Here is a 15264-nt window from a genome sequence, read left to right on the forward strand (position 1 = left end):
GGGTGGTGAGTATCAGGAACAAACTGCCAGAGCAGATGGTAGAGGTGGATATAATCACAACTAAACATTTCGACAGGTACATGGATCGGAAAGGAATAGAGGGATATGGGTAAAATGTCAGTAAATGAGATTGGCATAAAAGGCATGTCAATCAGCATATACAAGCAAGGCTGAAGGGCCTATTTCCATTCTGTACAAATCCGCAACTTCAAAGTTCAAAGTTCACTTTATTATCAACTTTTTTACAACCTTTATCCTTACAGGCAGCCATGAAACAAAGAACCCAATAGAATCCATTAAAAACAAAAGACCATCAAACACCCCGAGTGCAGAGAGAGGAAAAACAAATCGTGCAAACAATAAAAGCAAGCAAACAGCTTTCAGAACTGAAGTTCACAAAACCAGGCATCACTACAACTGATCCTGAAGCCCACTAGTTGCAGACCACTGCCTCAGTCCAGCACAGAGGCTCTAAATGACTCTAAATGTCTCATCATACATTAACTACAACTTTAATGCTTTTTGACACCTCATGTAAGTGTCTTTTGAAATTTAACCATTTCCTATTCTACATGTGCACTTAACAAATCATTTCATTTACTTTTCTCTTCTCATGTGGCTGCTGCTTCTTTTTTTATATATCCTTTCCCTGCTTCTGTTTACGTGACACTTAGATTTCCTTACTGATCAGGTAAAGAACTCAACGTAGAAAGGTCCTTGATTCAGCTTCCTACAGAGCAGAGGCAGCACTTTCTGATTTCCTTTTACACATGTTCAGAATTTAACATTACATGTTTTCTGTATTCTTCAAATTCTCATTTAAAATCTTTAAAGTAGTGGTTACACAAAAGCATTAAGTTCATAATGCAAGCATACACAATGTAAAATATTCAGCCATTTACAAGGTGCTTCAAAAATAATATAAATAATTATTAATAAAGAAAAGGTGACCAAAAGCTTGACCAAGGAACTCGGAGTTAAGGATAATCCTATGAAGGGAGAGAGAGTCATTTTCAGTGAATATTCAGTTACTGAGATAAGCAGCAACTCTTGAAAGGTATTATATTAAGAATGTTCTATAAATACGTGGCGAAAATGCTTGGCTGTGGCTTGTTTGAATAATGTTTCAAAGTTAACACATGAATAGTACGCAGGTAAGCTGCTTGTCCCAAGAGGTTTATGCAAGTTCTATTTTTTCCACATTGAAAATGAATCTCAATCATTCACAAAGGCATTCTTGGTTTTTGACATCCACTCAAAGGATTTTGCATTCGGATTTGATTTCAATGTCAGGTCCTTATTGTGATCAGGTAGTTTCATATAAAATTGGAACATTTTGGTAAGTTCTTGGTCTCCTGGAAAAATTGAGTTTTGCATAATCTTCAACTGAGATCTGAAAGAATGGAAATCTAATCTCTCTCCAAGCCAGAGGTTATTCCCATCCAAGAAATCCTGTGTAGCAGTCATAACTAATTTATTATTGCACAATGATGGATTAAGCATTAATAAGAAAAATATCCTGTCACTAAAGGAAACAAATTTCATTTATTATCTGAGCAAACAAGGCTGTAGTTTAATCAAACACTTACATTTATGTCAAATGTATTTCTTAGAAAAATAATTAAATGTTTAAACACTCCGTGATTCAGTATAATAATGAAAATCTGCTTTTCATGTCTTCATGGTGTCATACAGGTCTCAGTTCGATAACAGGTCAGTTGACACATCCCGCTCTCATATAAAGCAAGGACTGCAGCAAATTACTGTTGTGCACACAACTAATTTGATTTGCTGTCTGTCGTGCTGTTTGTACAAGCATGGCTAAAACTATAACATTTGCTTTGAAGGAGCTTGGTCCCTTAGAGGTCTGAGTTCAAAGGCAGCCTTGGCTTGTAACTGATAATGGCAGGCAACAGAAAGGGTACCGATGTGTTAGGAGCGTAAATGCCGCCACTCTGAGGGAGGACAATAGGCTTGTGTTCCAGTACCACCAAAGTGTCACCAACAACATTTTAAACAATGGCCTCTGTCATCTCCTCCGTGGCCAGCAGAGAGTCTGGGAGCACTTACTCCTGCTGTTTTTGATTATATTCCACCTCTTCTTGTAAAAGAGAGGAAAGTGTCAGTGCAATGTATCAGAGTGAATAGGAGGCATTATGTGTGAGCTTTCGATGTGGGTGTGAGGCACTAGAGTATGCATGGGGTGATGTGAACTCATTAATGTCAAGTATCGATGTGGTATAGTTAGAAAGAAAAAGAGTTTGAACGCTTAATCACTGACCATTACCAAGCATGTGCAGTTGCTTCAGTTCTTGCAACAGAGTATCTATGTCTTCTAGGTCTTACTCCCAAAATTCATCTTCATGGCTATTTGGTCTCAAGTCCTTTTAAGATTTAGCCTAGAGGGCCTCCTAAAGAAAGGGCAAACCTCTCCATTTGTAAATCTTGGAACTTGCTCTTTGTCATGATGTGCCATTTTACGGATTTTGCACGTCAGATTGAATTCCACTACTTTTTCCACCTGCTCCGACCACAGTGCAGCTCCACTTTAAAAGGTGCAGGCTAGTTTGGCAGTGCGGTGCTTAAAGTGTAAAAGCGGTGCTCGAAACAAGGTAAGTGCTGTGTCTGCAAGGTGGCCGCTGTCTGTGAGAGATTACACTACCTTAAGTAGTGTAGGTTGGCACAAGCAATTCAGGCTAGCTCTAAGTAGTCGAAAGAAATGCAGATAAACTATAAATAGCGGAGGCTGGGTTTGAGAGACACAGAGAGTGTCTCACTGTACGTGGTGCAGATCTTTCACAATTCAAAGTCCTTTGTTGAAGCAATCATCCACCCAACAGTTAACACTGGGTGCACACTATTAAGTAACAATCAGAAAGGGTTTTACCTTCCTGCTGCAGAAACAACAGGTGCTCATTAATTACACATTGCAATCTGCAGTCCCAGTTTCAGGGTCTACTGAACTTAACCCACACGCAGTCTTGACGAATTCTTTGTGCATGACAAATGGTGCAGAGATACAGTTGACAGTACATATTAACCCCGCTGCTTTGGTATCAATGGGCTTAAAGCTAAACTTGAAGCTAAAAGTATACCGTACTTTTCTAAAATCATTTGAGGACACCAGGGAATGAAGGCTCAGCCTTTCTTCTGTCAGGCATTATAGTTTAGCAGAAACAGTGTATTTGACTAATTAAATAATCTAAATCAAAAGCTGATTTTGGTTTTTAAAGTAGGTACATACTTCAAACTGTTTTCAAGCTGCACCTTGATATGAATGCTCCAGATTTTTAACTAATTTGTTCTTGTACAAAGCAATTTCAAAAATCAGAAGTTGCAAGCTCCAATCCAGTGATGGATACCATCCTAGTTTCCACCAGGAAAACAATCTGAACACCTCCACCCAAAGTGACCTTCTCAATTGTTCAATAATTGGTGATGTTAATAACTTCTGAAATGGCAGAGCACGTCACCCATTATATGGAATCTTTGTTCAACCAGAAGATTGTGGGATACGAGTAGGGAAGAGGTCCACAAAAGGAATTATAGACAAAGTCAGAGAATTAGAGAGTCACAGAAAGATACAGCATGGAACAGACCTTCCATCCAATCAAGTCTGTGCCAATCATCAACCTCCCACCTACACTAGTCTCACATTAATCCTATTTGTATTCTCTCCGTATTCTCAACTCCTCCCGATTCTACACTGCCACACAAGAGGTGATTTAACCTTCCAGACCACATGTCTTTGGGATATGGGAGAAAACCAGAGTACCTGAAGAAAAGTCAATTGGTCATAGGGAAAATGTCCATTTGGTCTTTGGGGCAGAGAAGGAGCAGCTCTACGAGCTGTGAGACTGTGCCTCCCAACGTCAATCAGTGTTACTAGAAAATCACTTGAATTCTAGATTTCATCATAATGTTGAGACACATATAAATGCAATACAGGTTACGACAGGATTCTATTCCTGAGAACTATTTGTAATTGGAACAGTTTGCAAGTCAGAAAGGTAAGCACTAATGTAGTTCAAACACAGCGGAGGATGCATGCAGCCCTGCAGTCCTGCAGATCCAGAGCAACACACACACACACACACACACACACACACACACACACACACACTGCTGGAGGGGCTCAGCAGGTCAGGCAGCATCCATGGAAATGAACAAACAGTCAACGTTTCGGTCTGAGACCCTTCTTCAGGATTGGAAAAGGAAGGGGGAAGATGCCAGAGTAAAAAGGTGCTGGGAGGGAAAGAAGGACTAGCTAGAAGGTGATGGCTGAAGCCAGGTGGGTGGGAAAGGTGAAGAGCTGGAGAAGAAGGAATCTGATAAAGAGGAGAGTGGGCAATGGGAGAAAGGGAAGAAGGAGGGGCATCAGAGGGAGGTGATAAGCAGTTGGGGAGAAGAGATAAGAGGCCCAAGTGGGGAATAGAAGAAGAGGGAAAGGGGAGGGAAAATAATTACTGGAAGGAGAAAGTGATGTTCATGCCATCAGATTGGAGGCTACCTACACAGCGTATGAGGTGTTGTTCTTCCACCCTGAGAGTGGTCTCATTGTGACAAAGAGAAAGCCATGGACTGACATGTTGGAGCAGGAACGGGGATAGGAATCAAAATGGTTGGCCACTGGGGAATTCAAGCAACATACATCAAAGTTGCTGGTGAACGCAGCAGGCCAGGCAGCATCTATAGGAAGAGGCGTAACTGCGCCTCTTCCTATAGATGCTGCCTGGCCTGCTGCGTTCACCAGCAACTTTGATGTATGTTGCTTGAATTTCCAGCATCTGCAGAATTCCTGTTGTTGGCCACTGGGGAATTCTGGTTTTGGCAGATGGGGCAGAGATGCTTGACAAAGCGGTTCCCCCAATTTATGTCAGGTCTTACCAATGCAGAGGAGGTCATATCAGAAGCACCAGATACAACAGACAACCCCAACAGATTTGCAGGTGAATTGTTACCTCACCTGGAATGACTGTTTGCACCCCTGAATGGAAGTGAGAGAGGAGATGAATGGGTAGGTGCAGCAGGTCTGTCACCTGCAGGGATATGTGCCAGGTGGGAGATTAGTGGGGAGGGAAGATGGGGTTAGCGCAGATGTCCGGGAAATGGACAGCATCAATGTGGAGGAAGGGATACCCTGCCCTTTGAAGGAAGACATCTCTGATATCTTGAAAAGAAAAGCCTCATCCTGGGAACAGATGCAGGAGAGACGAAGGAACTGAGAAAAGGGAATGGCATTTTACAGGAGACGGGTAGGGAAAACATATAGTCAAGATAGCCATGGGAATCTGCAGCACTTTGTGAGGTGAGGCAATGCTTCACCTGCAAATCTTTTGGGGTCACCTATTGTATCCGGTGCTCCTGATGCAGCCTCCTCTACATTGGTGAGACCCAACATAAATTGGAGGACCTCTTTGTCAAGCACCTCCATTCCATCGGCAAAAAGTGAAATTTCCCACTGGCCAAATATTTTAATTCCTAACTCCAGCAACACACACAAAATGCTGGTGGAACGCAGCTGGCCAGGCAGCATCTATAGGAAGAAGTACAGTCGACGTTTTGGGCCAAGACCCTTTGTCAGGACTTTGGGTTTCGGGTCTCGGCCCAAAACGTCGGCTGTACTTCTTCCTATAGATGCTGCCTGGCCAGCTGCGTTCCACCAGCATTTTGTGTGTGCTGCTTGAATTTCCAGCATCTGCAGATCTTCTCGTGTTTGCATAATTCCTAACGTCATTCCCTTTCCAACATGTCGGTCCATGGCCTCCTCTTTTGCCATTTTGAGGCTACCTTCAGGGTGGAGGAGCAACATCTCATATTCCAACTAGGTAGCCTCCAACCTGATGACATGAACATTGATTTCTTCTTCTGGTAAATTGTTTCCTCTCCCCCTTCTCTCTTCTTCTATTCCCCACTCTCGGCCTCTTACTTCTTCTCCTCGCCTGTCTATCATCTCCCCCATGCCCCTCCTTCTTCCCTTTCTCCCATGGTCAACTCTCCTCTTCTATCAGATTTCCTCTTCTCCACACTTTTATCTTTCCCACCCACCTGGCTTCACCTATCATCTAGCTACCCTCCTTCCCCTCCCCCCTCAGTTTTATTCTGGCATCTTCCCCCTGTCTTTCCAGTCCTGAAGAAGGGACTCAGTCCAAAATGTCAACATTTTAATCATTTCCACAGATCCTGCCTGACCTGCTGAGTCCCTTGAGAATTTTGTGTGTGTTGCTCTGGATTTCCAGCATCTGCAGAATATCTTGTGTTTATGATTAGCCAGCAGATCCATGCTGATCTTCCAAGAGATCATTTATATCTATGGACAGGATGTAAATTGGGTTTGTAAGCTAGGGTGAACTTGTAATGGAACACAGTATTGATACGAGTAACCACATTTGACATCCAACGTACCAGAGCACCTCTGTCGCATAAGTAACCTCGGCCTTATAACGAGTAAGAGTAGTAATGCTATGGGAACACCAACATTTTTAATTTCCCCTTTGAGTCACACTCTGCCCTGGATGGACACCTACTGTCGGTTGTTCTCTGTTACTGAGTCAATGTCCTTGTTTTCCTTTCTGGTCAAAGTGATTCAATTTCACCTTCTCAATAAATGATGGATACTAAGTAATCCATCAGCCTTGCCACATCTTGAGGACAAAGATAACATTTTTTCTAATCTCTTGCTACATTTAAAGACCACCAATAAGTTCCAGCATAAAATAAACATCCTTGAATGCTGGGATTTGCTGATGCTCCACAAAATCAGTGCAGTTCAAGGCCGGACGGAAAATGTAAGTCAATCCAAAACACTATGGGGAAGACATGGGAGGACTGATTCACCAGCTCTTTCGAAGAACTGGGATAGGAATGACAGGCTGAACTGCTTCCTTATATCTGTAGATTTTATGATTCTCTACTCTTTTAATTTGCTCATATCTCAAAGTTGTAATACAAACATACATATGAGTGTGTGAATTAAGAATAGCTGTAGACCAAAGAGTCACAGAGAAGTACAGCACAGAAACAGGCCCTCTGGCCCATCTAGTCCATGCCAAAACAATTGAAATTGCTTACTCCCATCAACCTGCACCCAGACCATAGCCCTCCATACCCGTTACCTTCCATGTACCTATCCAAACTTTGCTTTAACATTGAAACTGAGCTAGCAAGCACCATTTGTTCCACACCCTCATGGCCCTCTGAGTGAAGAAGTTCATTTCATGTTCTACTTAAACTTTTCACCTTTCATCCTTAATCCATGACCTCTGGTTGTCATCCCACCCAACCTCAGTGGAAAAAGCCTGCTTGTATTTATCCTAGTTATACCCCTCATAATTTTGTATACCTCTATCAAATCTCCTCTCAATCTTTTATGTTTTAAGGAATAAAGTCCTAACCTATTCAATCTTTCTTTATAACTTAGGTCCTCCACACCCTGCAACATCCTTGTAAATTTTCTCTGTACTCTCTCAACTTTATTTACATCTTTCCTGTAGGCAGGTAACTAAAAGTGTACTCAGTACTCCAAATTAGGCCTCACCAATGTCTTATACAACTTCAACATAACATCCTATCTTCTGCACTCAATACTTCGACCACTGGCCTTCAAGAGTCCTCTGCCATTAAATAGTGATTTTTTTTACTTTAACTACAAATTCCCATCTACCTACTCATAAGCTTTCCACTCCTTGGTCATAAAAAATATATCTATGTTTTTGTACCTTAAAATATTCAAAGACTATGCTTTCACTGTCGCCTGAGGAGGAAAATTTCAAAGGACTGAAAACATTTGGAGAAAACAATCAATTTATCTCCATCTTAAGTGGGCAACTCCTTGTTTTTTAAACATCTGCGAGTTCTAGTTTCTTCTACAAGAGCAAATATCTGTTCCAGATACATCCTGTCAAGACTACTCAGGATCTTATATATTTCAACCATATTCACTCTTCAGCAGATATAAGCCAAGCCCATCCAACCTTTCCTCATGTGATAACTTGCTAATTCCAGTTAGGAATCCACATTTAGGAAGGTTTCTCTGAACTCCTCCCAACATATTCTTAAATGATCTTCTTAAAACATCCTTCCTTAATAAGGAGTCCAATACTGTACACAATTCTCCAAATGAGCTCTCGCTACTGCACTCTACTGTACGAGGGGTGATTGATAAGTTCATGGCCTAAGGTAGAAGGAGTCAATTTTAGAAAACTTAGCACATTTACTTTTCCTACATTTACACACTTAGTCCAGTGGTCGTGGAGCATACGGATCCCTTCTTTGTAGAAGTCGGCGTCTTGGGGCCTCTAGAAAGTGATCCACAGCCCGGGTGATTGATAAGTTCGTGGTCTAAAGTAGAAGGAGATGAGGAGAAACTTCAAACTTTCTGCATTTTCACACAAAGAGTTGAACTGCACCTGCATGTAATAAGAGCTGTATGACTCATCTCCTTCTACCTTAGGCCACGCACTTATCAATCCACCTGGTGGTCCAAAGCGCTCTCGTTACATGCACGTGCAATTCAACTCTTTGAGTGATAATGCAGAAAGTTTGAGGTTAGTAACTCAACTCCTACCTTAGGCCACAAACTTATCAATCACCCCTGCTGTGGACCACTTCTACAAAGAAGGGATCCGTATGCTCCACGACCGCTGGACTGTGTGTGTAAATGTAGGAGGGGACTATGTTGAAAAATAAATGTGCTAGGTTTTCTCCTTCTACTGAACTTATCAATTACCCCTCATATAACCTTCTTATTTTCAGTATTCATTTCCCACAACACTAAACAATAACAATCTATTGGTTTTTGCATTTAACTGCTGGACTTGCACATTACCCTTTTGTAAATCACACAGTGACACTTGCAGCTCTGTAAACTCTCGTCATTCAGATAATATGCTTTCTATTTTTCTTGGTGAATTGGACAATTTCACATTTTCCACATTATATTCCACTTGTCAGATCTTTGCCCACTCATTTAAACTTGCTGCATAATCTCCTTACACCCTCATCACAATTTACTTTTCCGCATATCTTTGTATCATCAGTAATTTTAGCAACCTACCTTTGGTGCCTTGACCCAGATCAGTCAACCAGATACAATTTATTATTAATCCACTCCTGTGATTAAATTTTCCAAACTGCCTGGCCCACAGGATACAGCAGAAAAAAGAACTAGCACAGTAACTGTAGATGTAAATAGTATGAGTCGTCCAGGTCTCAATACTCAGGCTTTGTCAATGACTTGATAGAGGTTTATAAGGTGATGAGAGGCATTGATCGTGTGGTAGCCACAGCTTTTTCCCAGGGCTGAAATGGTTAACATGAGGGGAAGTAGTTTTAAGCTGCTTGGAAGCAGGTACAGAGAGGATGTCAGGGGTAAGTTTTTCATACAGAGAGTGGTGGGTGCATGGAATGTACTGCTGGTTACAGTGGTGGAGGCGGATACAATAGGGTCTTTTAAGAGCCTCTTAGATAGGTACATGGAGCTTAGAAAAATAGAGGGCTATGCGGTAGGGAAATTCTAGGTAGTTTCTAAAGTAGGTTGCATGGTCGGCCCAACATTGTGGGCCAAAAGGCCTGTAATGTGCTGTAGACGTCTATGTTCTATGTCTTTCAGTTTGAGATGACTGACTTAGGTGTCGTTTATTACTTTTTACAAAATGAGAATAATTTAAACTAACCTTAGAGTCATTGATCGTTTTCCCAGTATGTTTGTGCATAATTCAAACATATTTTTTAATTGCCGGCCCCCTAGGCCTGAGTCGACATAGTAGTAGTAGTTTTAATTGCAAGCCTGTCAGTACTGAGGCCTATCTGTTTCCAAATATGCTCTGCAGGGTTTTTCAAGATGGCCAGCAAACCCCACCCAAGTCTCCGACAGACATCCCATCTAGTGAAATTACCTCCACTGGAGTATCTTGGAAAAAACATTTAATTACCTGGATAGTTATAAGCACATAATTTGAAAATAAATTCAAAGTTTGCAGCTGCAAGAAAATCTAAAGTTTTTTATTAGCATAGTAGCAGTAAAAGGATTGTCAGACTAGGTTCAGTAGGGGACAAAAATGAATATCTATCGATAAAAGTAAGTGTGCACTTTGCCTTATTGCTTATCAAGCAATAGTTATGGCAAATAGTATGGATGTTTGGATCCATGATGAGTTAATTGTAGCAGAAAAAAAGAAGTTTTGTGGTGTTGTAGATAACAAGGAGGATTATCTTAGACTAGGCCCATGATATTGATCAGTTGGAAAGTGGGGCAGATCAATGGCAAATGGAATTTATTCCTGGCAAGTCTGAGGTGATGTATTTTGGAAAATTGAATAAGGGTAGAATGTGCACAATAACTGGTAGGGTCTTAGGGAGTGTTGATGAACAGAGGGACCTTAGGGTGCAAAGTCCACAGATTCGTGGAGGTGATACCATGAGTAGAAAGGGTGGAGGAAGAAGGCAGATGTGATGCTTGTCTTCATCAGACATGGCATGGCATAAAATATGTGGGATGAGAAGGTTCAGCACTGGAAGTGCTGGTCTCTTTCATTGACTTTGGTGTACAGGAGACAATTTCAACATTTGCAGATGACATGAAACTTGGAAGTGTAGCAAATGCTGTAGGAGATAACTATCAACTTCAAGAAGCCGTAGGTAGGATGAACACATAGTAGATGAAATATAATGCAAGCTTAAAGGGATAAGGAAAAAAGAAATGTAGGGGGTGTTTGCACACGAGTCATTGAAGATTAAAAGGATAATACTTGGGAACAATATTTAGGAATTTACGCATAGAGACACAAATTATAAAAGGCAAAGGTGATACTAAAGTATGGGTTAAGTCTCTATAGGGGTGCTGTGTCCAGTTCTGGGCACTTCAGTCATGGACCTGTCAGATTGCAAACAACATAGAAACGATCAAGTAGAATTTGTTCTAGTGATGAGAACTATAGTTGCTGGATGCTTTGGAGAATTAGGTACTTCAACAGGCATGAGAAGGTTAGGAGGAAATTTGATAAGAAAGTTTTTTTAAAAAATCATGAGGAGCCTTTTTTCATCAGGAAATGAAGATAGGTGGAAGTTCCAATACCAAAGAATAGAGATTTAATGTGATTTGCGTAAGAGGTGAAGAGAATGCAAGATTTTTTAAAAATCCAATGCACGGTTGGAATTTGAAATACTCAAACTAATGAATTTGAGACTCCTAACTCAACATCCAAGGAAAATTGAATAAATACCTGTAGGGATATTGGGTAAGAGCAGGAGGAGGGGCAGAGGCGGAGTGAGCGAATGGTTTGCCCTTCCAAACAAACTAGCTCAGGGTCAATAGGGTAAGTGGTTCACCTCTACAACAACAAATATATTGATACCTAATCTGCTCTGTTTAATATCTCCTTCTCAAATCTTCTCTGCAATTTAATGCACAATTTAGACATTTTTTTTAAACAGGTGCAGAGACCAAAGTAAATGAAGTGCTGTTACAATCAATTACATAAAATTGCTTTCATAACAAATTAATTCTCATTTAGCCAAAACATTTTCTCTTATCACAGTGAAACCTTGCTGATACTTGACAATCATGGCTGAATGAAATGAAATGCGAATGGTAACTCCATATTAACCTTATTCTATTATCCTGCAGACTGTCAATGGATTTTCAAAATATTCGAGCTGAAATAATGAAATTCAGTGATTAAGCACATTAATCAACCCTCTATTAATTAAAAACCCTCTACTGGAAGTTGTCATTTAACAGTTATGGGTTTCATCAACTAATATTCTTTAGCACTAGGAACATAACTGCTCCATATTCTAGGTTCAATCCTCACATTGTACTGAGTTTCTGGCTCTCAGCCAGAGTAACAATTGGTTGTCCAAAATGATTTTATTTCTTGTAGCCTCAGAGAATAAAAATGTCACTTGGGGCCTCTGTCTCTGATTGCTCTCTAAGTTCACCCTCAGATATGTTTCTGGGACAGGACTGACTGGACAGTAATGCCTTCCAGAATAAACTGGGTCATCAATGTATTTCACCTGGGCACAAACGATACCATTTAGTTAAGGTACTGGAAAGCTCATGGCTACCACAGGTAATATTCCAAAAGAGGAAGAGGAAGTGGAAGAAGTAAATTGGAGAAACAAATTAAATCAAACCTGATTATGATTTAATGTCAAAATTGATAAGGGTATTAACATGCAATTTAATAATACATAACAGACTTGCAATTAATTGTTATAATAGAACAATTATACATAACTGTGAGACCTTGGGGTAAAAGTATACACTTGCCTGAAAGTGGAAACACAGGTAAATAGAATGGTGAAGAAGGCATATAGAATGTTATCTTCATAGGCTGAGACATTGATTGTTGGAGTTGACAAGTCATGTTACATTGGTACAAACTATTGATCCCCCCACACTTGTGTGTGCATTTGTGAATGCCATACTATAAGAAGGATGTGATTAAGCTAGAGGGGGTACTGAAAAGATTCACAGAAATGTTGCCTGAACTGGAGAGTTTGATTTACAAGGAAAGACTGGATCAGCTGCGACTGTATTCCCTGGAACAAAGGAGGCTGAGGGATGACATGACAGATGTAAGCAAAATTATGAGAGGTTTAGATAGGTTAGATAGCCAGAGTCTTCTTCCCAGGTTAGGGGTGTCAAATGCTGGAGGGTATAGGTTGAAGGTGAAAAGGAAAAATATTTCAAGGGGATCAGAGGGATAAGGTTTTCCACACAGAGGGTGATATGTACATGGAACAATATACCACAGGAGGTGGTAAAAAGGTGGACACAATTAAAATATTTAAAAAAGATTTGGATTGGTACATAGACAGGAAGGGGTTAGAGGGATAGAGCTAAATGCAGGCAAAAGGGATTAGCGTAGACAGACATCTTAGATGGCATTGACATTGAACTGAATGGCCTGTTTCTGTGCTGTATAACTCTATGCATCTACACATGGCAAAATGACAATTTGGAATTTCCATCCACTTACCCAAAACATAGCAGTCCTTGCCTGATTTAATGGGTTACAAGGATTCGAGAAAATTTTCAAAATAATCTGGCATTCTAATGCTTGCCATGGGAGCACCAAGTTCCCTAAAGCAAGCTTCCATCTCTCCCTTCCCATCAAAATGTAGCACATTGAGCCTTGCTTTGATCTGCTTTTTCACATTCTCCAGTGCACTGTATACAATATTTTTCACACCAAGTTTCCTGGAACTGCCAGCTATTCTCTTCCTCCTGACAAAGAAAAAGAGCAAAGTACTCCTTTAAATACCAGTGGTCAGTTTGTGATAATCATCCAAGCCACTTCGTCAATGGCCCAGCAAGCGAGCCTCACGAGTAGTAGTTTGATCTTGCTCTGTGCTGAGTTAACTGATATTTGAGTTGTGAATGGTTAGAGGGCTTTCCAGTTGTCAATCAGTAAGTGTGCATGTAAGGCAGAATCAGATTTAGGTATAATGCTTGTTGCTGACTGTGTGAATGATCACACTATACACAATTCTCCAACGTGGGGGAGCACCTTGAAGAAAGATCAGAGAAATAGTGAAAAAATACTTACCTATAGAAAAGACTCAAGGCACCATAATGAAAAGTAGTAACTACCGAAAGAAATACATTTGTTATGCCCTTAAACCATTTATTAGATTTGTTAAGGCTGTGAACAAAGGGAATTTTCATCAATATACATCACCTGTACATTTCATCAATTTTCATCACCTGTACATTTTGGCCCAATTAAGCAACTTCCCCAATTATCCAGTTTCAGGGAAATAGTTAAAAAGGTATAAAGAAAGACAAACTGAGTAACACATTATGAATTTAAATGAAATACAGAACTCGACCAATACTACTTACTATAAAACTCTATTTTAGTTCCTGATCGTTATTGACAGAGGGATTCATCCAGTGTACGCTGCCATGTACTTTTGACTGTAAATGAACAAAGTCAATGCAGACATGTAGTGCAGATGATGGACTGCCCTCATACAATGCTGTCGACAATTGCATCCTCCAAATCTTCATTTTCATTGTAACACTCACAATGATTGTTGATACCTTCAAATTTTTCATAGTTCCTCACTTGTTGAAGTAGTGAAATCATTTTGTTTTCACTCCCAGCTGCTTCTGGCATCTCCAAGCCTGAATGATTGAAAGTGCAGTGAGCAAAACAGTTCAGAATTATCTTACTGTTTATTTCCCACCAACCATTGGTGGCAAAAATCACTGCCTTTTGAACATAAACACAAGCAACTGACAGTTTAAAAACTGTTCGCTTTAAGCATTGTGTTGTGACTCAACGGCCATGCAAGTGCATATGACTGTCGCTAGTCAGAAACTGTTTAGCAACAGTCTTCTGTCCCAATTAAACGAAGGGAATCCCAGCTATTTTCTTGATTTGTGTTAGATCTTTGAGTTGTCCCAAATAAGTGGCTGCACTGATTAACCCATGGGCTAATTAACTGGTATCCATGGCATTTTCATGTTTGAAAAAAGCATTCTATACTTGCAGCACGATACTCTTAAAAATTCTCCTAATTTTTTTGTCCCCTGCAATATTTTATTTGCTAGCCTCAACTAATACCATATGTAAAACATTACATTTGTTTTGTGGTGAGCTTTGCATTTCTGATGTGGCATATGGGGAGGTAACTTACCACATGCTGAGGATTTTCATATGCAGAATGAGAAGGATAATCAGAGGCCATTATTTAACCAAACTTCCGACCAGCTGTTTAATTCCTGCCCACTGGAATTCCCTCCTTAAATCTCAGTCCTTGAACATCCTTTCCAGTTTCCAGATCTCTTTCAAAATCCATGTCTTTGGGCATGCCTTCAGTCACTGCTCTTCCTATTGGCTCAACTTAACTGATCAACTATGAAGTACCTTGGGGGTGCTCCTTACACAAAGCCACAAATCAAAAACAGATTATTACTTCTCTGTGTGCGATGGCATCCTTCATTGGAAACAATAAACAATTTATCCCTATACCTTCCAGCTAAACTTTTGCATGGTCTGAAGGCACGGCCTTTGGAGTCCGTCCCTGTCGATTCTCTGATCACTCATTCCTCTCCCTGTAGCAGTCTCAGGCTGAATAAATCATTGCATCATACTTGTCTCCCTGAAGGGTTTTGCACCAAATATCCATGGCTTTACCACGATCACCAAATTCCACCTCCGTAGCAAATGCCTGCTCACCACTTCAGCTCCTTATCTTTGCCCTTTGTTATCTCTAGACCTTACCTGCTCATCATACTCCATACACTTG

The 15264-nt window shown here is 40.5% G+C and overlaps 1 protein-coding gene across 1 annotated transcript; it reads right to left on the bottom strand.

Moving 5' to 3' along the window:
• Positions 1-1215: 1215 nt before the first annotated feature.
• On the bottom strand, positions 1216-14657 carry LOC134348784 (nmrA-like family domain-containing protein 1). Its single transcript, XM_063052588.1, is given in 8 exon segments — positions 1216-1355; positions 2888-2894; positions 9675-9738; positions 9785-9851; positions 9854-9910; positions 11223-11284; positions 13025-13234; positions 14653-14657. Coding segments are annotated over 8 exon segments (612 nt in total).
• Positions 14658-15264: the final 607 nt, after the last annotated feature.

Source organism: Mobula hypostoma, chromosome 6 (genome assembly GCF_963921235.1).
Source record: "Mobula hypostoma chromosome 6, sMobHyp1.1, whole genome shotgun sequence".
NCBI classification, from domain to species: Eukaryota; Metazoa; Chordata; class Chondrichthyes; order Myliobatiformes; family Myliobatidae; genus Mobula; species Mobula hypostoma.